This window comes from Lutra lutra, chromosome 10 (assembly GCF_902655055.1).
Source record: "Lutra lutra chromosome 10, mLutLut1.2, whole genome shotgun sequence".
NCBI classification, from domain to species: domain Eukaryota; kingdom Metazoa; phylum Chordata; class Mammalia; order Carnivora; family Mustelidae; genus Lutra; species Lutra lutra.
Genome location: NC_062287.1, coordinates 108,145,189 through 108,168,307, shown reverse-complemented (window position 1 = coordinate 108,168,307; position 23,119 = coordinate 108,145,189). Strand labels below are relative to the sequence as shown.

The window sequence follows — 23,119 nt, the reverse complement described above, 5'->3', positions numbered from 1 at the left end:
CACTGAGCAGAGAGCCCGATGCAGGGTTCAATCCCAGTCCTTGAGACCGTGACCTGAGCTGAAGGCAGAGGCTCAACCCACTGAGCCACCCAGACACCCTGGGACTGATTTCTTCATGGGGATGGGATGATTTTCGGGATAATAAAATAAGTTTGAAAACTAGGAAGAAGTGGTGGTTGCACAACATTGTAAGTGCACAGAATTCTATTGAAGTCTACACTCAAAATGGTTAATTGTATGTTATGTAAATTTCAACCCTGTTTATAAAATAAATAAACTTCGCTTTAAAAAGTGAATGGAGGGCTCTTCCTCTCAGCGGCCTGGGGTGACCTCTGAACATGGTTCGCTACTCGCTTGACCTGGAAAACCCTACGAAATCATGCAAGTCAAGAGGTTCAAATCTCCGTGTTCACTTTAAGAACACACGTGAGACTGCCCAGGCCATCAAGGGTATGCATATCCGAAAAGCCACCAAGTATCTGAAAGACGTCACTTTGCAGAAGCAGTGTGTGCCATTCCATCGCTACAATGGTGGAGCTGGTAAGTGTGCTCAGGCCAAACAGTGGGGCTGGACACAAGGTCGGTGGCCCAAGAAGAGTGCTGAATTTTTACTGCACATGCTCAAAAACGCAGAGAGTAACGCTGAACTTAAGGGTTTAGATGTTGATTCTCTGGTCATTGAGCACATTCAGGTGAACAAAGCCCCCAAGATGCGGCGTAGGACGTACAGGGCTCATGGTCGGATTAACCCATACATGAGCTCTCCCTGCCACATCGAGATGATCCTTACTGAAAAAGAGCAGACTGTTCCTAAACCAGAAGAGGAGGTTGCACAGAAGAAAAAAGATATCCCAGAAGAAACTGAAGGAACAAAAACTTATGGCCCGGGAGTAAATTTACACAGAATAAATGCAAATTTAAAAAAAAAAGTGAATGGAGGGGCACAGGGTGGCTCAGTTGGTTAAGCAGCTGCCTTCAGCCCAGGTCATGATCCCAGGGTCCTAGGATCGAGTCCCACATTGGGCTCCCTGCTTAGCGAGGAGCCCGTTTCTCCCTCTCCCTCCATCCCCCTCCCTGCTTGTTCTCTCTCTCTCTCTCTCTTTGAAATAAATAAAATCTTGAAGAAAAAAAAAGTGAATGGAGGGGCGCCTGGGTGACAGTGGGTGAAGTGTCCGACTCTTGATTTCAGTTCAGGTCATGATCTCAGGGTCCTGGGATTGAGCCCGAGCCGGGCTCCATGCTCAGTGGGAAGTCAGCTGGAGGATTTCTCTCTCTCTCCGTCTGCCCCACTCCCACACTCTCTCTTCCTCCCCCTCAAATAAATAAACACATCTTTAAAAAAATAATAAGTGAGTGGAAAATGAAACACATAAACATCACCTACTACAGCCTGGGGGCACTGAGCTTGCTGGGTGCCAAGCACACTCATCCATTACCTCCTTTTCCTCACCGCAGCCCCAAGAGATGGGCATTCTCTGGGGCTCAGAGAAGGAGGTGGCTGAGCCAGGCTCGCACAGGGTGCCAGGGGACAGTGCCCTGCTGTCTCAGACCTCCGGGCCCCCAGACTCCTGCAATCACAGTGGCCCCTTGGGAATCACGCCTGGCCTCCCTGGGTGGGAGCTGGTGAGGTCAGGGGCCAGGAACGTTACTGCAGCCACGAAGCAGGAGTTAATGACTGAGGAGCTTGGAATGTGCTGCCTCTGAAAGGACCTCCTTGCGGCTCCACCAACGGTTAGAGCAGGAAGGGACTTTCAGAAAACCATGTAATCACACACACACACACACACACACACACACACACACTGATTTGAGATCGGAGGCCTTGCTCTGTCCCTGCCCCCAGGATGCTGGGCAAGTGGGACAGGGTGGTGTTTCTGGATCAGGCGGATATACGCCATCAAGGCTGACCTGCGTCAGTCCTCACATGTGCCACCACCTGGCCGCCTTTGTCACCTTGACCCATCCAACCTGGGCTCAGCCAAAGAGTTCAAACATCAGTTAGTGTGTGTGTGTGTGCTGTGTGATTGCCTTAGCCTATGATCAGAACCCCAAGGGCTCCCGCTTCTGGAACTTTGTATTAACACGTGTATTTGTTTTTGCTATTCGTCAAGTTCTTACTATATGCAGGGCTAAACATGTGATATTATTTTATTTCTATTCTTGAACAACCCTGAGATGTAGTCATCATTATGTTTCCATTTTACAGAGGCTCTGAGAGATGGTGTGTCTCATCGAGGTCATATAGCTGGTGAGCAGCCAAACCAGAATTCAAACTCCAGAATCTGGAACTGTCTGATTCCAGTAGGCATGTTCTTTTCCACGGATCACACTGGCTCAAATCTCTCTCTCTCTCTCTCCCTCTGTCTCTCTCACCTCTATATTTCTCAGTCTGGTAAACTGCTGTTGGCTTCTTTTCTTTTTAGAGAAAGACAAGCCTTGAGTAGAACAAGGGCAAGGGAGAGGCACCAAGCTGGGAACCACCTTCTGAGTGCATAGCATGTTACAGCTTACAAAGCACTTTCACATTTATGATCTCATTTGATCCTATAGCAACCCCATGAGGTCAGCAGGAGGCTCAATTATTCCCACTGGGACTGGGACTAAAAGGGAAGGTGACCCACCCAGGGTCATAGAGACAGAAAATGGTAGCTCTGGGACTGGAAGCCCAGGGCCAAGCTGGCTTTGTGTCTCTGCAGTCAAATGCTCTACCACTGAGCTATACCCCCTGGCTTTGTGTCTCTGAGTCCTGAGTGCACCCACAGACCCCTGGCCTCAGTCCCCAAGGAAGGGCAGCCCAGGACCCTGTTTTTCTGCAAACTCTTCCTTCCTTGATGACAAAACTAGAGCTGGCCAAACGGAGGTAGCCGTGGAAAGCAGGGGAGCCCAGCTCTCTTTCTGTAGTTGTGGGACACTGGCAGCTCCTTACTCCCGCTGGGCCTTAGTTTTCCCATCTGTAGAATGGGAGGAAGCCCAGAAGCTTTGGGGTGGTCCTCTCAGCACTGACATTCTGCACTGGTGAAAAAAGTGTCCGGGAGGACTTGGAGAAATCTTGCCTGAGCGTGGGCTTGGAGCTCCCATGGCCCTGATTTGGTAACCTGCTTCAGCCCCTCGCTTTATGACATTAGGCGCTTCTTTTCAACATACCTCAGCCTTAGTTCCCCCATCTGTAAAATGGGGAGGACCATGGTACCTACTCCCCACGGTGTTGGCTTTAGTTGTTGAAATTTGGCACATCTCCAAATAAGGCTGGTGACCACAGAGCCCCCAAGGAGCGGTGACGTTATTTAAAGAAGATGGCATTTAACAGACCACAGGACAAATGCGTCCCCTGCCCGACTCTGCAGCCTCTTAACCTCTTATGGAGGCTCTGAATCAAAACTTGTTATAACTTCTGAAATTATCCCAGGAGTAGCAGATCGAGTCACCTTGTATTTGTGGGTAGTTCAAACCATTAAAACTTGTCCATCGTAAACGTTTAAAATAGACCACCCTTTTGGTAACCCTGGTTTATCATTTACCCACTTTTTAGTATACCTGAACCTTAAAACAATGCCAGCAGGTGTGAAGCCTTGGACGGCAGTTAAGTACGAAGTAAGCACCCCGTAAATAAAATCATAACCAGCACAATCACGTTTATAATCCACTTTACTGTTTGCAGACCCCTTTCTCATTCATCAATCCAACCTCCCACCCGCCACAAGGTGTGATTCTTTCGTGCCATCTGACGAATGCCAACACTGAGGCCGGATCCCGCGCTGAGTGCGCTCCGCGGCGCGCGCCGGGGCATGGGAAGGCGGGCCCAAAGCCTGGGCTCGCGCGCGGGGCGCGGCGCCCAGCCGCTTACAGGTGCGTAAATCCGCGGGGGAATCCTCGGCTCCACCTGGGCGCGGCGAGGAAATTGCACCATGTATGGGCAACTACGTCAGAAGGGGCTGACCCGCCGCTGTCCTGGGGGACTCCAGGTCCGTCCCTTTCCCCACGACAAGGCGGTCACTGGACTGTAGGAGGCGTAGACAAATTCAGTGCGGACTGGCAAAAGGCGGAGCGTCTGGGGAGGTGGAGCCCTGAGGTGTCCAGCGCCGTTGAAAATCGCCCGCTCCCCCCTCCCAATCGAAGTGGTTCAGCCCGAGAACTTTTCATTCATAAAAAGAAAAGACTCCGCGAGGAGCAAGTGAGTCAGAACCGAAGCCGGCGACGCGGACCCCACAAAGCAGCCAGCCAGGGCATGTTCCGAGACTTCGGGGAACCCGGACCGAGCTCCGGGGCCGGCGGTGCGTACGGCGGCCCTGCGCAGCCCCCCACTTCAGGCCAGCAGGTGAGAGGGACCCGATGCCTGGGGTTCCCGGGTGGACAGCGCCTGGGACACTGCGGTCGACTCCGCACACTCTGGGACTGGGGCCGCGAACAGGAGTAGGGACTGGATCTGGGGCCCTGGCCATGGCCGTGGCCGCGGATTCTCCCGCGTCTAGAGACACGTTTCCCCCGCAGCCCAGGGGAACGCGCGCGGCCGGCGCGACAAAGATCTGCGAACGTCCCCTCTGTCTTGCCCCCTTTGCCTTCGCTGTCTACTATCTATCTGTCCTGTTGTCTCTGTTACCTTCTTCCTTTCCTCCCGTCCACGACTGATTTCTTCGTCCTGTCCGCGTCAGAAAGGCGCCCCTTAGTCCGGGATTAGTCCCAGCTCGGACAGGAGCAGAGGGTCTGATCCATCGCGGACTAAATCCCCCGGGATCCCGAGTCTAAGCTGACGCCGAAAAGTCCCCACAGAGGAGGGGGGCGACATCCAGCGGCAGGCTACCTCCGACAGACCGGGAATCCTCGACACTGTCTGTGACCGTCTCTGTGTCCGTTTGTCTGTCTGTACCCTGTCGCCAAGTCCCTATTCCTTTCTGAGCCTGGTGGGCTCCGGGAGACTGGTTCTCCGCCCCTAATTTACAGGCTGGCGCCGGAGGAGGCTGCGAGATGCTGGGAAGTGCGCAGGGTCTTGCAGCGGGCAGCTCCCGCGTCTCCCGACTCTCGGCACCAAACGGCGCCCCGCTGCAGGCTGGGGGGACTTGGGTGGCTGCAGGTGCCCACTTCCTGTCGAGGGGCAGCGCGCACGTGTCGCTAGGGGAGGGAAGGAGCGGCGTCCGTTCCGCCGAGTCACAGCGGCCCAGTCACGGTGGCTGACTCACCCGGGGCGCCCCTCCCTTCCTGGCCCGCAGCAGCCCGGGGCCCGACTACCTCGGGAGCGGGAGATGCCGCGGGCAGTGCCTCAGTCCCGGAACTGGGGTCACCGGGCCACTGGGCCCGCAGCGCTGGGCAGGGGACACCACTGTCTGGACTTGCCTGGGCTTGTGGCGCGCTTCCCGGAGGCCTGGGCGCCAAGGCCCAGACCCAAGTCCTCCCCAACACTGAATCCCCATCTCAACCCTTTTCTCAGATTTCTGGCTGAAGGAAAATCTTGGCAGGTAATACACGGAACGCTTACAGTGCAGCCCACATGGTTCGGGGAGGTTTCATTGAATCTAAGAATTCACTGAGTTGAGAACCCACCATTATTTTGTGCCAGTAAATTTTCCTAAAGCTGCCAAGTGAACTGTGATTTCAGAGCTACTAAAGGGCATATCTTAGCATCAATGAGATGCCATAATCCTCACCTACAACCATATTAAAAACAAGGCACATGGAGGTTAAATAGCTTGCCCCGAGTCATGGCCAGTAAGGGGCTGAGCTAAGAGCTAACTGGGACAGCCTCAACCCAAGCCAGTGGTTCTTGCTCACCACAGCCCCATGCACAGGGCACCGGCCACTTCCCAGGCCCTGTCACGCTCATTCTCTCACCCAGCCAGCCTTGGAGATAGGAGCCAGAATTCTCCTCTTTGTACAGATGGGATTCAGGCAGAATACAGGAGTATGCCTGGGCCCAAACTCCACTTCCCACTTACTGGCTATGTGTTTGTGGACAACTGTCTTCCTGTCTGAAAATGAAGACACTGTTGTGCAAATTAGATGAGTCAGTAATTTGTCAAGTTGGTTGGGATGGTGCCTGGAATCCATACTTTATAAGTATTGGTTCTGATAGGGAAATGAAAGCACAGCAAGGTTATGAGACTTGCCTGAAGTCACACAGCTCATAAGCAGAGACTTGTCACCAAGTCAGTCTCTCTGTCAGGCTGTGCTCTTTCCGGTCTCTCAGAACCAACAGCTGCACTGAGGGTGGACGGCGGTGTGGTTTCTGTCCAGCAGCGGCATCTCACTCTACACAGACCTCATCCCTGGCTTTCCATCTTCTATCCCTCAGAAGTTCCACCTCGTGCCAAGCGTCAATGCTGTGAGTGGCAGCCAGGAGCTGCAGTGGATGGTGCAGCCTCACTTCCTCGGACCTAGCAGCTACCCCAGGCCTCTGGCCTACCCCCCGTACAGCCCCCCACAGCCCCGGCCAGGAGTCATCCGGGCACTAGGGCCACCTCCAGGGGTGCGACGCCGGCCCTGTGAACAGGTACGTAGCAGAGGCATTGCGCTGGTGCTAATGCCCACAGGGGTGCTGAGGGGCAGAGGACAAGTTCTTGGCAGAAAGGACACAGGCGTAGAAAGGGGGGAGGTGGGGAGGTTAAGTCCACTGGTGACTCCTGGTCAAGGCAGAAAGTAATAGGAGCCCCTGGGGTGATCCAGAGGGCAAAGAGGTCACTTCTAGATCAGGGAAAGCTTTCTGGAGCCTAGAAGGATGGATAGGATTTGCATAGATAGAGATGAAGGAAAAGACATTCCGGGTAGAGAGGTTGGCGGGAGCAAGAACAGGGATGAAGATGAGAATGTAAGGTGTACGCGTGGAGCAACAGATGGAGAAGCGGGTGGACGGGAGAGGGTCTCTACCTGCTGACATGGATGGTGATGGTGAGCGCATGCTGTCTACGGAGCTGGGGAGAGAACAGAAAGGGGAGGGTTCCCTGCAGCTACTCTCTGGGTGTAAGTCTCCCTGTCTCATTTAATCTTTGCAAAAAGCCTCTGGGGAATGCACTCTGGTTTTCTCCATTTTACAGCTGGGAAATGAAGGCACACCGAGGTAGTCACTTGTCCAGATCATGCAAGTAGGGAGCAATGAGACAGGTCTTTCCAATTCTAAAGTGAGATCTTAACCATCAAGCCACACTGTCTCATCCAGAGCTAACAGGCTCGAAGCAGAGTGAGCTGGGGACTCTTGGCTCCCCAACCAGGGCCCCTGCCTTCACAGTGCTAAAAAAAAAATAAAATAAAATACAGTTCCTTGCCAAAATAAATAAGAGATAGAGGGTCTTTTAGGGTGTGGCTCCTCCTTCATTTTGGTATATGAGTGGAGTGAGGCTTGCGCATTAAGGAGCTTGACCTGAGGTCAGGATCTTGGAAAGATGTGCAGTTAAGACAGACCTTTTTGACCAACTGGAGAAGAGGGCCACGCTGTGAGCCCAAAGCAGGCTCCTGGACTTCTTCAGCCCTGTGCTTATGGGGCTTTTAGTTTCTGGGACTCCTAGACTGGGGCTGTGAGCTCTAAGTGGGGTTCTTTTGGGGGAGGTGGTTTCCATCAGCCGCCCTCTTAATGTGGAACAGAGTGAGTGGGTTTTAATTTCTGCTCTGGGACTATAAACGAGTTATTCATCCTCTCCAGGCTTCAGTTCCTTACATGGAAAGTTTGGTTAAGAATCTGTGTAAAGCTGTTCACCGGCATATAATAGGTTCCTAATAAAAGACAACTTACTCAGTGGCAACACTCACCAACCTCTCCTAGTGCTCACAGCCTCTGGGGAAGAGGACCCTTGGTTATCTAGAGACTGAAAAGAATGAGTGTCCTTTGAAAAAGAGCGGCTGGGCCCCAGGGGCTCAGAGTAAGAAAGGCCACTTCTGGGTGGGAAATGAGAGCGGAAGCTTCTTGGAAGAGTGGGGGTATCTCAGTTGAGTCCTGAGAGATGGAGAGGGGTAAAGGTTTGTGGAGTGTGTGGGTGTGAGGGGGTGTGCATTCTGAGAGTAATCAGAGGAGGCAAAAAGCTGGGTGCGAGGAGGAAATCTGATTAATTCAATCTCACGAAAGCGCGAGTGCGGGGAACCTGTCCCGGTGCTGTGTGGTCCCTGAAGCGCGGTGGGGGAGGGGGACTGAACTGCCGTACGGTCGGCCAGGGTCCTAGCCCTGGGCCACCCCACAAGGCGGGTGCCGGGCGACCAGTGGCCCAGGGTCTACCTCACTACTCCCTCTACCCATCCAGATCAGCCCGGAGGAGGAGGAGCGCCGTCGAGTGAGGCGCGAGCGCAATAAGCTGGCGGCGGCCAAGTGCAGGAACCGGAGGAAGGAACTGACCGACTTCCTGCAGGCGGTGAGGACCGGCCGGCGCGGAGGGTGTCCAGGCCCCGGTCCACCGAACCTCCGAGGGGCGCGGCTCCCCGGAGCCTGAGGGGTCCCAGAGGGCACCGGCATAGGAAGGCCCCTTCCCCCAGGCTCCCGTCGGAGCAGTCCTTCGGAGAAAACCATGAGGAAAAAGCGATTAAAAATTAGTTACAGCCCATCTCACTCCCATCAGAGGGAGGGGAGGGTTAAAGCTTCGGCAGACAACCTCCTTCTAAGATGCTCCCGGGCCTGATGGGAGCCGAGCCCATTTTTCTCCCAAGGACTCATGGGAGTTGTAGTCCAGACTCGCTGGAGACCCATCCCCACCCCCAATTACCACCACCTCCGGAGGCTACTCGGTATTCAGCCCTTATCTTCTAACTCCTCTCCTAACCCTCCGCAGGAGACCGATAAACTGGAGGACGAGAAGTCCGGTCTGCAGCGAGAGATTGAGGAGCTGCAGAAGCAGAAGGAGCGCCTGGAGCTGGTGCTCGAAGCCCACCGCCCTATCTGCAAAATCCCGGAAGGGGCCACGGAGTGCGACACTGGCGGCGCTGGCGGTACCGGCGGCACCAGCAGCCCCCCAGCACCTTCCCGCCCTGTACCTTGTATCTCTCTTTCCTCGGGGCCCGTGCTTGAACCCGAAGCATTGCACACCCCCACGCTCATGACCACACCCTCCCTGACTCCTTTCACCCCTAGTCCGGTCTTCACCTACCCCAGCACCCCTGAGCCCTGCGCCTCAGCCCATCGCAGGAGTAGCAGCAGCAGCGGGGACCCATCCTCTGACCCTCTGGGCTCCCCCACCCTCCTTGCCTTATGAGGCACCCCAGCCCCCCTACGGGCGGGTGCCACTCTAGCCAATGTCTCCCCACCCACTGGTCCAGCTGGTCTGGACTGTATCCCATGCCCATTCCCAGCAGGCTCTTCTCCATCCCTCCAGATGACACTGGGCATATTCTGCGTCCTCGCAGAGCCAGCTTGGGGCCAACCAAAGCTACCCACTGTTTTTCCAGAGCTGGCTTCTCTAGCACAATCTGCACTAAATCAGAAACAAAATATTTCCCGTTTGTGCGAGGGAACTCCTGGCAACCAAAAAGGACTTTGTAGAGCCCTTGAGGTTCTCTAGAGCCCCAAGCCCTTCCAGACAACACCTACAGTCATCACCCTCTTCCTCTAGTCCACCCAATCCTGCTCTTCACAGGTGATACTCTACCAGCCTAGAACACTAACGAACTCACCCAGCCCCACACTGCCAGCAGCATCAAGTGATCGAACGAGGGCATTCTGCTGGCCCCTCCTGAATGGCAGGAGAGTGCCAGAGTCTTCTGTGATGAGCCAACCTGCAGCCCCCCAGCTCTGAGAAGACTTCAGCTCCAGGGAATCCAAGCCTCCACAAGGAAGGCAGCTGCTATTTATTTTCCTACATAGAGTATTTTTATACAAACCTACCAAAATGGAATAAAAGGCTTGAAGTTCTGGCCTGGTCTCATTGAACCCAGAGGCAAAAAGGAAAACATTTGGAATCAGAAGCCCTAGGCTCCGGTCTCACCTCTACGGACTTACTGCATGAGTTTGGACAAATTATTTGATATTTCTGGACCTCAGTTGTCTTATCTGACGAATGAGATTACATCTGCGCTGCCTCATCTCCAGGACTGAGGGGAGAAAGAGAGTGCTGTTGGGTGCAAGCCAAAAGGATTATCTTCTTCCTCCTGATGGAGGCCCACAGCGCTCCTGCGCGGACCATAGGAGGGCGCTGTTACGCCCCTTCCAGCCTCGGGGGAGGCTGCCGACTGGGTTCTAGGCCCCCAACACCTGCTTCCTGCCCCATTGTCTTGGACAGGAAGGAGCCGGGAAGGGAGCTGGAGCCACTTCAGGGGCCGGATCACGGCCTGTCCCGAGGCCTAATGGGGGGAGCCAGGGGCTTACCACGGTCCCACATCCCGCCCCAGGCTTGAGGTCCTGGGGGAGTCAGCCGCCTTAGTTCTGCAGCCCCTCCGGATGGCAATGGTACCCTGTCTCAACGTCCCCGCCCTCGTTCCCACCCCGGCGAGTCCCAAACAGACGCTGCCCAGGCCACGGGCTCTGCTTCCGTTCCAGTTTATTAGCCCCCACCCCGCCCCCAGCAAGTCCCTCCGCTCCAGCCTCCAGTTCCCCTGCTGCCCCACCAGCGAAAGCGAGGGGCCCTCCTTAGTGCCAGAGTTTCCAAATCCATGACAGCGGCCCCTCGTACTCAGGCGGCACGGCGTCCAGGTCCCGAGGTCCACCGCAGTCCCGGCGCTTGGGAAGCAGTCTGGTCGGGCGTCGACGTGAAGGAAGCTGAGCGCTCAGTCATCTGGGGAGCAGGCGAGGGGCAACTGGTCGGGACTGCCCACGCTGCCGGTGCTGGAGCTTCCATCGCCTAGGTCGCGGGGCCCGCAGGGAGGCAAGGCGAGCTCGGGTGTCGGCCCGGCGCTTGAGCCCCCAGCGCCGCCGGGGCCGCCTCGGGGGCCCCACTCCTCGCCGAGAGCCAGGCAGAGCTCCTTAAGCGCCAGGTTCTCCCGCAGCAGCTCCTCCTGGCGGCCCTCCAGCTCGGCCAGCTTCTGCCAACAACCGCCCAAGTCCTCGCGCACAGCTCGGGATGCTTGGGTCCCGAAGAGCTGCCACTGGCGCGCGGCACGCCGCCCGCGCTGGCGCTCGGAGTCCAGGAAGCAGCAGAGGTCGCGCAGCTCACGGTTCTCGGCCTGTAAGCGCCGGTTGAGCTGCTTGAGCTCGCGGATCTCGCCCAGGTGACCCTGCAGCTGCCGATTCACCTCCTGCATGAGGCGGCCGCGCTGCACCAGAGCCGCCAGACGCGCCGCCTCCTCCCGCCGCAGGCGCCGCACCAGCTCTTCCTTGCCCAGCGCCGCCATCTCCTCGTCCGTCAGCTCCTCCAGGCCGCCCGCCTCGGCCTCCATGGCTGCTCAGGCCTCTGGAGCATCGCCTGCCGGCCGCCGCGGCCCAGGAGCCCACGTCGAGCTCGGCGCTCTCGCGGTTGAGCTCCGGCTCCGCGGGCGGCAGGCTGTGCCTGTGTAGCGTAGGCTGCAGCAGCCGCCCGGGGGTGGGCACGCGGCGGGGCGCGCGCCGGGGCGGGGCCGTGTGACGTTAAGGAAGGACAGCCAATCCACGGAAGGCTCCCCGGAAAGGGGCGGGATTTGAGCGCAGAATACAGAGAAAGAGATTCCCCTTCCCCGCCCACTCCACACCGCTCTGTTACAGACCCTTTTGCGCCGTGGGTCTGAGCGCCACTACCCTCCGCGACAGGTAACCCCAAACTAGGCGCTTGGTACTTCCCAGTTCCAAACTGCCTCAAGTTCTCGCCTAGGCCTCTCAGCTCCTTCTGAGAACCAAGACTCCGACGTCGGCCACAGACTCATGCCCACTCTCCGACGGAACCCAGACGGTTCTTGTTACCAAATTTCCTAACTTAGTTCATACTGGAGATTCTCCGCTCAATGAACATCGCTCCCAGCCCTTCGGAACCCTGAGCCCAAACGTGCCTGACTCATCCTCAGCCTACACGCTATTGGAACGTTTCCTGCCCTGGGGGGAGGTGCATATAGGGATTCATTTATTCAATAAACTTTTATTGTGTGCAAAGCCCAGACAGAAATAAACTTGACTAAGATTCTGATCCTGTCCTCAAGGGATCTTAATTTATTTTTTAAAGATTTTATTTATTTATTTATTTGAGAAAGGGTGAGAGACAAAGAGAGCACGAGCAGGAGAGGGGGAGAGGGAGAGAGAGAAGCAGACTCCCCGCTAAGCAGGGAGCCTGATCCAGGACTCAGCCCCGGACCTCTGGGATCATGACCTAAGCCGAAGGCAGAGGTTTAACCGACTGAGCCACCCAGGCCCAAATGGGGTCGTAATTTACTGGGGGAGACAAGCTGTGTAAAACCAGAAGTAAATGGGGGATGGGCATGGTCTGAGGGATCTCCACCCCCCAAAAAAGGTTTCCCCAAAGGGGTGGTAATCTGAGGGGCCCCGAAAGACATATAGAGCATTGGCAAGTAAAGAGAAAGCTAGTTCAGGGAGCAGGAATAGCATGGTGGAAGATGCTGGGGGCCTAGCGCTTTAGGGTCGGTGAAAGTAGCTGGATGTTTTCGAAAGGTAGCTGTGTGGAGAAAATGCTAAAGGGAGGGAGAGAAGCTAAAAAGGTAGTTGGCTGGAGCGTTGCCACAGGCCAATAGGATTTTAAGCAGAGGAGTACCATTTTAAAACGTGCATTAAAGAATTATTCAGGCTGCTCTGTGTGGGATGGATCATGGGGAAGAGATGTAGGCAGAGAGATAAGTAAGAACAGTGTGTCGATGGGCAAGGTAGAGCTCTGCAGGAGGACTGGGCTGGGACAGAGCCAGTAGGGGTGGAGAGGACAAAACATCCTAGAAATATTCAGGAGGCAAATCAGCAGAACTGAATGTGAAGAATGAGGACTCCGGGAGAAAGTCCAGGGTTCTGGCCTGAGAACTGGGTGAATGTTGGAACTGTCACTGAGATAGGAACGCAGGAAAGAAACAGATTGGAAAGAGGGCGGTCTAGCTTTTGAGGGGCCTGTAGGGTAGACTGCTTAGAAAGAGGAGCATATAGGCAGTCCTCCTGACGTGGACTCCAGCCAGAGCTCTGAGCTGCAGAGTAAGAGAGGTCATTATTAGTGCGGGGAGGGTGGAGGGAGGTGTTAGGGAGTGAGGGAGTTAAAACCATGGGAGCAGGTGCCCCACGCCCAGATGAGGTTCTCAGCGGCAGAATGGAGTGAGAGGCTTCCAGCAAGGGCCCTTGGAGATTAAGTCAAACATATTTTTTGCAGAGAAAAGATTTAGGACAGAAACCTGTGAAACCCCTACATTTAAGATACACATCAAAGTAGGAAGGAGAATGTGGGAGAAAAGCCAGAAGGAAGTGTGGGGGAAGGTTGCCGGCGCAGGGGAGACTGTCCGTCGGCCTCGACTCCCGAAGTCTTCCTGCAAACTGGGCCAGGATGAGAGTGAGGGTTGGTAGGACGGCGGGCGGGGGGGGGGGGGGGGGGGGGGGGGGGGGGGGGGGGGGGGGGGGAGGGCGGGGACAAGGAGCCTGGGATTGCCCCTCCCGCTAGGAGGAGGTGCTACTCCTCTTTGGCCGCTTCTGCCCCTACCCTCTCTGTCCCGGAAGTGGTCCATCTCTGGCTCCGGGTGCCCGGAGCCGAATCTCGGCGCTCCCGGAAGTAGCCTGCAGGCGGCGCGCCCGGCCCGGCCCGGGCCGTGCTCGCTCCGAACGGGGCGCCGCGGCTGCGCCCGGGTCCGGGCGTCGCCATGACCAGCGAGCTGGACATCTTCGTGGGGAACACGACCCTCATCGACGAGGACGTGTATCGCCTCTGGCTGGATGGTTACTCGGGTGTGTGGGGGGCCGTCTGCGGGGCGGGTCAGGAGGAGCGGTTGTTTGGGATGGGAGAGGGGGCGGGGCCAGGACTCGGGTCGTTTGGGGAAGTGGGCAGGAGTGAGGGATGTTTAGTAGGAGTCGGACTTGGGATCCCCCGACGGCCTGGGGGTTCGCGGAGCGGGGCTTAAAGCTAGCGCCCACTCCCCAGTGAGCGACGCGGTGGCCCTGAGGGTGCGCTCGGGAATCCTGGAGCAGACGGGCGCCACGGCAGCGGTGCTGCAGAGCGACACCATGGACCACTACCGTACTTTCCACATGCTCGAGCGCCTGCTGCACGCACCGCCTAAGCTGCTGCACCAGCTCATCTTCCAGATCCCGCCCTCCCGACAGGCGCTGCTCATCGAGAGGTGGGACGCCAACCTGTCTGACCATATACCCATTCTGCAGGGCGAAACCGAGGCCCGGGTTGGGACGGGACGTAATTACACACGGTCTGAGAAAGTTGTCACTGGAAGGAGCCAAACCTAGGCCCTGCCGGCACCCCCCCCCCCCGTTTCCCTCCTATGTGGAAAGTCAGTGGTGTCCTCTGCCTCCACGCAGGTACTATGCTTTTGACGAGGCCTTTGTGCGGGAGGTCCTGGGCAAGAAGCTGTCCAAGGGCACCAAGAAAGACCTGGACGACATCAGCACCAAAACAGGCATCACCCTCAAGAGCTGCAGGAGACAAGTGGGCGCCGCACCCCCCGTCCCGGAACACAACATCCCATGTCTTCACTCCAACCCTTTGGTCGTTACCCCAGCTCCCTTCTCCTTTCCCACCTCTGACTGTGGCAGGGGCTTCATACCCAGTCTCTTGTCCCTCGCTTTGCTCTTCCAAAGCATCTCCTACTCCCTGGCGGGAGCTGCTCTTTCAGAAGCTCAGATCCGACCACAGCTTTCCCCTCTTCCTGAACTTTAATTGGCTTTCCCACTCCATCCTGGGTAGTAGCCACACCTCTTGGCCTTGACCTTCATGCTCTTCTGTGATCTGGTCTCTTGTCAGCCTTCTCAGCTTATATTTCTCCAGCACCTGGCTTTCTTTTTGTTCCTGCCACTCCTCCCTGGAGGGTGTACTATTCTTGGTCTCATCTGCCCCCTTGAAATACAAAGCAGAGGGTCAGATTGGACATTCTCCACAAGGCTTTTTGGTGGCCCAGAAGGGAGAAGCAACCTTTCTGGGCCTTTAGTATTTCTTCTCTCTGTCTTTTGTGTACTCCTTCTGTACAGCTTAGCATTTGCTCTTTTTTCTTTTTTTTTTTTTTTTTTTTTACTTCCTGGATCTTAGCCAGGGGGGTCAGTTCCAGCATGAGCTCATGAAGGGCTGGAAAGCATGATATAAAATAAGGGGAATTCAGAGGTAGGAGTGAGTAAACATTTATCCAGGGCAAGAAGCTTGAATCGGTAACAGGTATTAGCAGTTAATCGTTTACTGAAGAACACCACATGCTGGGGCGCCTGGGCGGCTCAATGGGTTAAGCCTCTCCCTTTGGCTCAGGTCATGATCCTGGGGTCCTGGGATCGAGTCCCACATTGGACTCTCTCTCTGCTCGGGAGGGAGCCTGCTTCCCTTCCTCTCTCTCTACCTGCCTCTCTGCCTACTTGTGATCTTGTCTGTCAAATGGATAAATAAAATCTTAAAAAAAAAAAAAAAAGAATACTACACGCTAAGTCAGCATCTGTTGACTGGTTAGATGCATAGGTGAGGGAGGGATGTTCAGTAATGGCTTTATCAGATGACCAGCCTCTGACCAGTCTTCCCTCCCTCCTCCCCTAACTGCCCTGCAGTTTGACAACTTTAAGCGAGTCTTCAAGGTGGTGGAGGAGATGCGGGGCTCCCTGGTGGACAACATTCAGCAACACTTCCTCCTGTCTGACCGGTTGGCCAGGTGAGGGGCCAGCCAAGGAGCCAGCCATCTCCCCTTCCTGCTTGCTCCTTCCTTGGGCCACGAGGCAGGTCCACCTTCCCCACTCCGACCCACTTGACCCCCTGGCTGTATTGGGCAGTGGCTCTCCTATTCCCGGTCTGTGCTTTGGATCAGACTGGCTGTTTACCAGGGGGGCTGTCGCATGTAAAGCCTGTGGTGCAGCCCCTGGGGCTTAGGAAGCGCTCAGTAAATGGTAACTGTTATCCTCAGGTCTCCCCCCGCCCCCATTAGGAGACCTGGGCTGAAACCTTCTCTGTACACATACAGGGAGGCCCAGAGAGAAGTGGCTTGAAGCACGTCACATAGTGACCTGGGGCAGAGACAGGCCAGAAATCAGATGCCCCGGCCAATGTCACAGGTGCGAGCTGCTCCCTAGAAAGGAATTTGAAACCCTGACAGGCCCACTCTCCCATCTTTGCAGGGACTATGCGGCCATCGTCTTCTTTGCCAACAACCGCTTCGAGACAGGGAAGAAAAAACTGCAGTATCTGAGCTTTGGCGACTTTGCCTACTGTGCTGAGCTCATGATCCAGAACTGGACCCTCGGAGCCGTCGGTGAGGCCCCCACTCACCCAGCTGCCCGGACACCTCCCCACCCTCCCAGGGCCTGTGTCCCCACCAGCAGTTTCTCCTGCAGGCCCCGGTTTCCAGCGACCTTTCTTCACGCAGCCATTGCTACTCATAGTCCCGTGTCCCCCTGCACAGCTCATCTGCAGACAGAGTGCCCGCCACTGATTTGTGGCCTGGGGCAAGTGACTCTGCCTTTCTGACACTTCCTTTCCTGTCTCACGGGGGTGTGCTGAGGGGGCAGGTGTGGAAGGCTTGGGACATCACTGGAGGCGTTTTTACCCCTACCACAATTCCCTTGCTGGGCCTTCCCCAGACTCCCAGGTGGATGACATGGACGTGGATCTAGACAAGGAGTTTCTCCAGGACTTGAAGGAGCTCAAAATGCTTGTGGCTGACAAGGACCTTCTGGACCTACACAAGAGGTGACCCTGGGGCGTCCTCGGGCCGGGGCGCGAGTGGGGGCCCAGGCACCTCCAGACTTACCCTGTCTCCCTGCAGCCTGGTGTGTACTGCCCTTCGGGGAAAGCTTGGTGTCTTCTCTGAGATGGAAGCCAACTTCAAGGTCTGTGGCCCAATCCGGCCTCTGTCCCTTGGACGTCTTCAGCCTCACTGCACTGTCCCCAGCTCTGCTCATGCCGGAGATTGACCGGCGGGTAGCCCTGCTTCTCCCCCTACCCACCTCGGGCAGCGGGGAACACACTGGGGAGTTGTTGGCTTGAGGGAGGGAGGTAGATTTGGGGAGGGGCCTGTCCCTTCCACCAGCCTCTGGGCTCAGCCTGCAGCCTCTGGGACAGAAGGCAGAACTCCCAGGCTATCTGCCCCACAGAATCTGTCCCGGGGACTGGTGAATGTGGCTGCCAAGCTGACCCACAATAAGGATGTCCGAGACCTGTTTGTGGACCTCGTGGAGAAGGTGAGCTGTCCTGCCCTGCTGCCCTCTGATCCCCAGCCTGGCCTGTCCCTGGGCTATACTGGTACTAGATATTTCCTTGGGCCCACAGTTCGTGGAACCCTGCCGTTCTGACCACTGGCCACTGAGTGATGTGCGGCTCTTCTTGAATCAGTACTCGGCGTCCGTCCACTCCCTGGATGGCTTCCGGTGAGAGAGCCCAGGCTTCCTTTCCAGCTTGGCCTTGCTGTAGCCAGCCTCCTGCCAGGACCTAGCCCTCCTACAGACTCAGGTTTCTGTCTTTTGCTCTAGGGGTGGAAGTCTCTGTGTGGGCCACCCCACCTAGAAACTGGGACCTGACCTTGGGCAGGGTCCTGAACCTCTCCACACCTCAGTTTCCCCTGTAGAATGGAAGGATGATGATGATAATGAGCGTAAGAGCAGTGTGAGGAGGGAGGGAGCGCTTAGGTGTATGAAGCTCTTGGAGCAGCAGCCGTGGTGGGGACTCAGGCGATGGTCACTGTCACTGTTTCCGTTGCAGGCACCAGGCCCTCTGGGACCGCTACATGGGCACCCTCCGTGGCTGCCTCCTGCGCCTCTATCATGACTGAGGTCCCCTCCCTCCGCCCTGCCCGAACTGACAATAAAGCTGCCACGACTTTGGAGGAGCCTGTGCACAGGAGTGTGCGTGGGCGCGCGCACACCTGTCTCAGCATCCCGGTGACTGTGCATAGGGATGTTTGGGGACAGGGGGCCCCACAGAGCCTAGGATGTGTCAGAGTGTGGGGTGTCTGCTCTGCCGACCCATTCCCCCCGCCCAGCTGAGTTCACGTGCAAGGCAAGGAGCTCATCTTGGTTTATTCAAGCCATAGCAAGATCAGGAAGATGGGCAAAAGCCTTTGGTGGGGCCAACGAGGAGGCAGCGGGCATAGCGGGAGAGGGCTGAGGCTCGGCGGCACAGGCTCAGCGAGGGCAGGACACTGGGGCCTTCTTCCCCTGTAGGTCCACGCGGGCTGTGAGCGGGAACTTGGTGATGCCGCACGTATTACTCCCACGATGCAGCCGGAAATAGCCCTAGGAAGTCAAGGGGACATGGGGCCAGAAGTAGGGGAGAGGCCTGACCTGCCCTGTCCCCTCAGGAAGATCACACTCACCTCCTCACCCCATTCAGCACCCCAGGAGTTCTTCAGGATCCAGTATGGGATTGGGCGGTGAGGATGAAGCCGGGAATGGCCTCCCTTTGCCCTCCTCCTCTCCGTTGAGTTGGTCTTCCCAAAGCCCACAAGCAGGACAGAATGGTTCACAAGGTAGGGGTCACAGGTGGCAGGTGTGGCCTTGATCACACCCTTCTTGTATTGCTGCAAAGGCAGAGGAGCTCAGTCTGGGGCCACCTCCCCTAGGTGCCCCTCCCCCCTTCCTGACCCTCTCCCACCTGCAGTAGCTTCATGTTGATGGTCACGGTGATGGGGCCATGGGTGGCCAGGTACTCGGCGATCGCTGAGGGGCAGAAGGTGCCATTAGGCCCTGCTTCCCGTGTGCCCCCTGCTCTTGGCTCTTGGTTCTCCCCCCCACACCCCCACCACTCTGTGCCTCCATCTCTGTCTCTAGCCCAGTCTTTCTGCCTCTATCCTGGTCTGTCTGTCCGTCCCTGTCCTCCTGCCCCCAGGCCTGCCCACGTCGCCCCTCTGCCGCACTCTGCTCATTGTTCTGCAGCATGATGAAGTCCTGGATCCAGGCCACCTTCTTGTAGTTATTGGCCAGACACTTATGGCGTTTGAGGCTCCCCCGGAATGGGTAGTCCTTTTCGCTGGCCAGCCCACCTGGAGATAAGCAAGGCCAGGGCGGAGGCTCAGGGCCTGAACATCCCTCCCCCGCCAGCCCCACCCCTGCCCCCCAAAGCTGACTAGAGAGGCACTCACTGTTGTTGAGGACAGTTACGAACGCGTCCCAGACGAAGCCACCCTTGCAGCCATCCCCGCAGCGGTTGCAGTCGAGCAGCTCTGGCACAAGAAAGGATGGCGTGGGCTGACTGCACCCTCCATTCTCTCCCCCATCACATGCCCCCCTCCTTCAGCCATACCCTGCACGGAGACTTGCACGGATCGGTTGTATCTGATGCGCCACAAGGCCTCGATGTTGCCCGCGGCGGCCACGGCCCAGCAGCAGTTGCAGTTTCCCTGGCCGGGAGGGGGGCAGTGGGAAGGTGTCCGGGCCTCACCCCTCACCCTCCCCACTCCCCCCCCACCCCCCCTGCTCCCGTGCCACTGAGGCTGGACTGGGCCAGATGGGGGTGGATACCTGCTGCCTGATGGGTGACTTGACGCCCTTCAACTTGCGCCAGTCGCAGCTAGGGGGCACTGACTCCACCACCACTTCAGACCCCACCTTTCTGCCCACACCAGGAGTCTCTCCAGGTGTTATCTTCTGGTGCCCATGGAGCTGCTCAAACTCCTCCTCTGGGGGATGGACAGGGCCACCAGGGTCACAGTGTTGACCCCTTTCCCCCATACTGTGCCTTTCCCGCTCCAGCCATCCACACTCGGGGTTATTTGAGTCCCCATAACACCCAGGGAGGCAGGCACCCAAGAGGGTGTCAAGGCCCAGAGAGAAGCCAAGTTTCTTCCTGGGACACATTCCCCTGCACTTGCTCCCTCCACCCTGAGCTGGACTAGGACTCAGACCCGGCCCTGCTTTTGTGATTTGGGGCAAGCCAGCAGGCCTCTGGTCCTCAGAGTCCCTCTCTCTGGGAAGTGAAAGCCGAAGTTCAGCCCTGTGCATTGGCCAGTATCCCCGGAGAAGTCTCGGCCTCCCCACCTACCACCTAGGGTCCAGGAAGCATCCAGTACCTGTGAGGTCACTGAATGGAGTCATCCCGAACTCGGCCGTGCCCAAGTCTTCTGCCTCCATCTTCCGTGCCTGGGCCAGGTTGTGTGCAAAGATCTCCAGGCGACGAGCATACTCTGGAGCAAAAGGTGGTGGTTCTCGGCAGCCTCCCAAGCCCCCAGAGGCAGGAAGTAGCTGCTGGCTGAGCACCCTCCCACTCACACCCACCCAGGTGAACACTGGCTCCTTTCTTGTGGCCACTGCAGGCCCCACTGCAGACAACTGGGCCAAGGAAGTGGCTCCCCAGCCCCTCTAGGGTTGGGTTTTCCCCAGAGGCAGTAAAGGGGACATCTGCCCACCCACAGGGAAGACAAGTAAAGGGTCTGAAGGCAGAGTGACTCAGAAGGGAAAGGTGGTCAGAGACTGGCTTCCTGCCAGGTCGTTCTCTGCCCCCTCCCACACCTGCCCCACACCTCTGATGGCAGGGTCTGAGCTGGAACTTGATGAAGGTGGGGAAGGATAGGGGCTTATGGGTCCATGGCATGGGCAGCCTGGGCTGGAACTTAAGCCCAGACCCCCCCCACCCCACCCGCTGCCCCGTGAAGATGAGACCCAGAGGGCAGGAGCAGGGCTGGGACCTCATGGACATGGAGAGTGAGTCCCCAGCTTGGGGACAAGATGAGTATCTTTGGTGTTTCTGAATGAACTCATGAGTAGATGGTAGTTGGCCTGCTGCGTGGAGTGACAAGAAAATGGCTGTGGAAGTGGGAGATTCTCTGGGACTGGGGTAGACCCCAGTAGCTGCTTCCTGCCCTCCAACTTCATAGCAAAGAATGATCATGGCCCTCTTTGTACATTTAGGAAACCAGGGAGGATACCCCTAGCCCTACCAGTTGTCTTGCTGAATGGCTTTGGCCCAGCCCATTCCCCACCCTGAATCTTGGTTTCCTCATTTATTAAATGGGAGAAGGGGAGGGGGTAAACTGGGGATGTACATGCCCTGTGATACCTTTGGGGTTTGAGTAACTCCGGTTGTATTGGGCGCGGAACAACTCGAAGACCTGTTTCAGCTTCAGCAAGTCGGGATCTAGGTCCTGAGAAGGAACCAAGGGGATGGGGGGGGGGTTGGTAGAGAGCAGGTGAGGAGTCATTGCTGGGACCAGACCTCGCCTTCCAGCCTTTCAGGGCTCAGGCTAGGGGACCAGTTGCTTAGCCTGCTCTGTCCCCCTGTGTTAGCTTGGGCCCCATGGCATCATGTCAGTCCCCTCTCCAGCCTCAGTTGCTCTCTCTGAGAAATGGGAATAAAGCCAGTTGTTTCTGAGAGGGTGAGCCCCAGGTAGGAGCCTTGCAGAGGGAGGAGCATAGGAAGCAAGGAGAGCTGCACTTACCTTCTCCCAGAGGGAGTCCTTGATGTCTTGAGCCAGGCCTGCCACCAACAGGGCCAGGAGACAGGAGAGGTAGACGGTTGGTGCCATGGTGTAGGCCATAGTGCTGTAAGCGAGAGAGTGCGGGGAGCAGGAAGCTGTGCTAACCAAGCTGGAGGGGCTGAGAGGGCGGAGCTGGAGAAACCACCACGGAGAAACCAGGCTGCGAGAGGGAGGTGGACCCCTGGATCACAAGAGCTGCCTCCGGCCTTCAGGCTTTTGTCCTCTACAGCCCTCAGCCCACCTGTTGCCCACTACGCCTTGTTCTTCAGTCAGCAGAGCCCGTCTGCCCACCCTGTCCTGGGCAAGTCTAGGGATACAGATGAATCAGTCAGTCCTTAAGGAAACAGGAATAGACAGATCCAAAGTGAGCAGTTGCTATGTGTGGCCGTCAGTGTCATGAAGTCCAGGGAATACAGGTGCCCTCAGGCCTCTAACCCTGGATGGGGCTGAAGGGTAGTCATTGCCCCCTGGGGGAAGCACTCTTACTCATCCCGGGAAACGAAGTCAGCTCAAGGGTCATCCTCCAAGAAGCCTACCCTGCTCCCTGTCCTCTGGTGGAACCTGTGGCCCCTCGAGCGCCTGCTGTGCCTCTGCCCACTTGGTTTCTGTGTCTCAGCCACACTAGAAGCATCTGACGCACCTGCGTCCGCAGCACCCAGGCCAGCACTGGACCCAGAGCAGCCTTGATGTGTGTCTGTAGACCTCACAATTGGTTGTCATGGTTGTTTTGTTTTGTTTAGGTTTTTTTTTATGATTTTTAAATTTATTTGACAGCACAAGTAGGGGGAGCCGGGGGCAGAGGGAAAAGGAGAAGCAGGCTCCCCGCTGAGCTAGGAGCCAGCATGGGGCTGGGTCCTGGGATCGTGACCTGAGCCAAAGACAGATGCTTAACTATCTGAACCACCCAGGTGCCAGGGTTGTCACGGGTTTTCAAGAGTAAAGTTCAGAGGCTGGGCACAGGAAGCGACAGCTACTGCCGCTTCCTGTTCCTCGTTCTTCTCACAGTATGGCAGTGGGGGTGAGTGGGTTGGGAGGGCCTGAGGGGCCAGACTGACTGCAGAAGGGATGAGGACAGGGAAAGTCAGGGTACTGGAGGTCAGGAGAAGCACTGCAAGGAGGCAATGCCAAGTGGTGGGCGTACGCATGCCTGACAGTGCCAAGACTCAAAAATGGAGTTGCCAACTGTGTACCCAGTCATTCCCCTCCGGGCCTCACACCCTCATCTCTAAGTGGCAACAATTCCTTTGCGAGGAACGACTGTGGGCACCTTTGACCCCAGCTGACACAGAAGAGGTATTCAAATGGTGGGTCCTGGGCAGAGAGCCCGGGGAGTCTTGGAAGCAGAGTGACTTGAGTTCAGATCCTGTCCTTAGCACTTTGGCTGTTCCTGGACAAATCTCAGTCTCTTTCACCCGTGAAACAGGGTGATAACAGCACCCCTTCACTGGCTTGGCAGGAGGATTTCATGAATTGCATGCTGGTACCTGGGAAGGTTACACCTTGACAACCAAGAACTATTATTTTTATTATTTTTTAAAAATAACAGCTTTATTGAAACATAATTTACAGGACATAAAATTCAGCCTTTTAAAAGTATACAATTCAGGCACCTGGGTGGCTCAGCTAGTAAAGCAACTGCTTTCAGCTCAGGTCATGATCCTGGAGTCCCAGGATTGAGTTCCACATCAGGATCCCTGCTCAGTGGGGAGTCTGCTTCTTCCTCTGACCCTCT

At 56.6% G+C, this 23,119-nt stretch overlaps 4 protein-coding genes and 1 pseudogene across 7 annotated transcripts; 3 read left to right on the top strand and 2 right to left on the bottom strand.

Annotated features, from left to right (window-relative positions):
- Positions 1 to 321: 321 nt before the first annotated feature.
- On the top strand, positions 322 to 930 carry LOC125079006 (60S ribosomal protein L17-like; annotated as a pseudogene).
- Positions 931 to 3,708: 2,778 nt separating this feature from the next.
- FOSL1 (FOS like 1, AP-1 transcription factor subunit) lies at positions 3,709 to 11,990 on the top strand. 2 transcript variants are annotated; one of them, XM_047692322.1, is made up of 4 exons: positions 3,709 to 4,315; positions 6,284 to 6,481; positions 8,217 to 8,324; positions 8,739 to 11,990. In XM_047692322.1, the coding sequence occupies exons 1-4, from the start codon at positions 4,226 to 4,228 to the stop codon at positions 9,156 to 9,158; spliced, it is 816 nt and encodes a 271-aa protein (XP_047548278.1). In that variant the 5' UTR covers positions 3,709 to 4,225; the 3' UTR covers positions 9,159 to 11,990. The 2 variants fall into 2 exon arrangements, with proteins under 2 accessions (XP_047548278.1, XP_047548279.1); XM_047692323.1 differs by having other exon boundaries at positions 6,226 to 6,481.
- CCDC85B (coiled-coil domain containing 85B) lies at positions 9,711 to 11,274 on the bottom strand. The gene has a single exon (XM_047692326.1). The coding sequence runs from the start codon at positions 11,272 to 11,274 to the stop codon at positions 10,666 to 10,668; it is 609 nt and encodes a 202-aa protein (XP_047548282.1). The 3' UTR covers positions 9,711 to 10,665.
- A 1,550-nt stretch (positions 11,991 to 13,540) lies between the features above and the next one.
- On the top strand, positions 13,541 to 17,800 carry FIBP (FGF1 intracellular binding protein). 2 transcript variants are annotated; one of them, XM_047692313.1, is made up of 10 exons: positions 13,541 to 13,729; positions 13,923 to 14,121; positions 14,315 to 14,501; positions 15,539 to 15,639; positions 16,100 to 16,233; positions 16,562 to 16,670; positions 16,747 to 16,810; positions 17,075 to 17,161; positions 17,250 to 17,347; positions 17,679 to 17,800. In XM_047692313.1, exons 1-10 carry the CDS (start codon positions 13,645 to 13,647, stop codon positions 17,746 to 17,748), a joined length of 1,134 nt encoding a protein of 377 aa, XP_047548269.1. In that variant the 5' UTR covers positions 13,541 to 13,644; the 3' UTR covers positions 17,749 to 17,800. The 2 variants fall into 2 exon arrangements, with proteins under 2 accessions (XP_047548269.1, XP_047548270.1); XM_047692314.1 differs by having other exon boundaries at positions 13,544 to 13,729; positions 14,315 to 14,441.
- A 175-nt stretch (positions 17,801 to 17,975) lies between these two features.
- Positions 17,976 to 22,043, bottom strand: CTSW (cathepsin W). Of its 2 annotated transcripts, XM_047692311.1 has the most exons (11): positions 21,924 to 22,043; positions 21,349 to 21,451; positions 20,970 to 21,054; positions 19,984 to 20,097; positions 19,436 to 19,593; positions 19,218 to 19,314; positions 19,057 to 19,137; positions 18,832 to 18,957; positions 18,570 to 18,634; positions 18,292 to 18,495; positions 17,976 to 18,211 (listed from the first exon to the last, which is right to left on the bottom strand). In XM_047692311.1, exons 1-11 carry the CDS (start codon positions 22,016 to 22,018, stop codon positions 18,101 to 18,103), a joined length of 1,239 nt encoding a protein of 412 aa, XP_047548267.1. In that variant the 5' UTR covers positions 22,019 to 22,043; the 3' UTR covers positions 17,976 to 18,100. The 2 variants fall into 2 exon arrangements, with proteins under 2 accessions (XP_047548267.1, XP_047548268.1); XM_047692312.1 differs by lacking the exon at positions 21,924 to 22,043 and having other exon boundaries at positions 21,349 to 21,805.
- Positions 22,044 to 23,119: the final 1,076 nt, after the last annotated feature.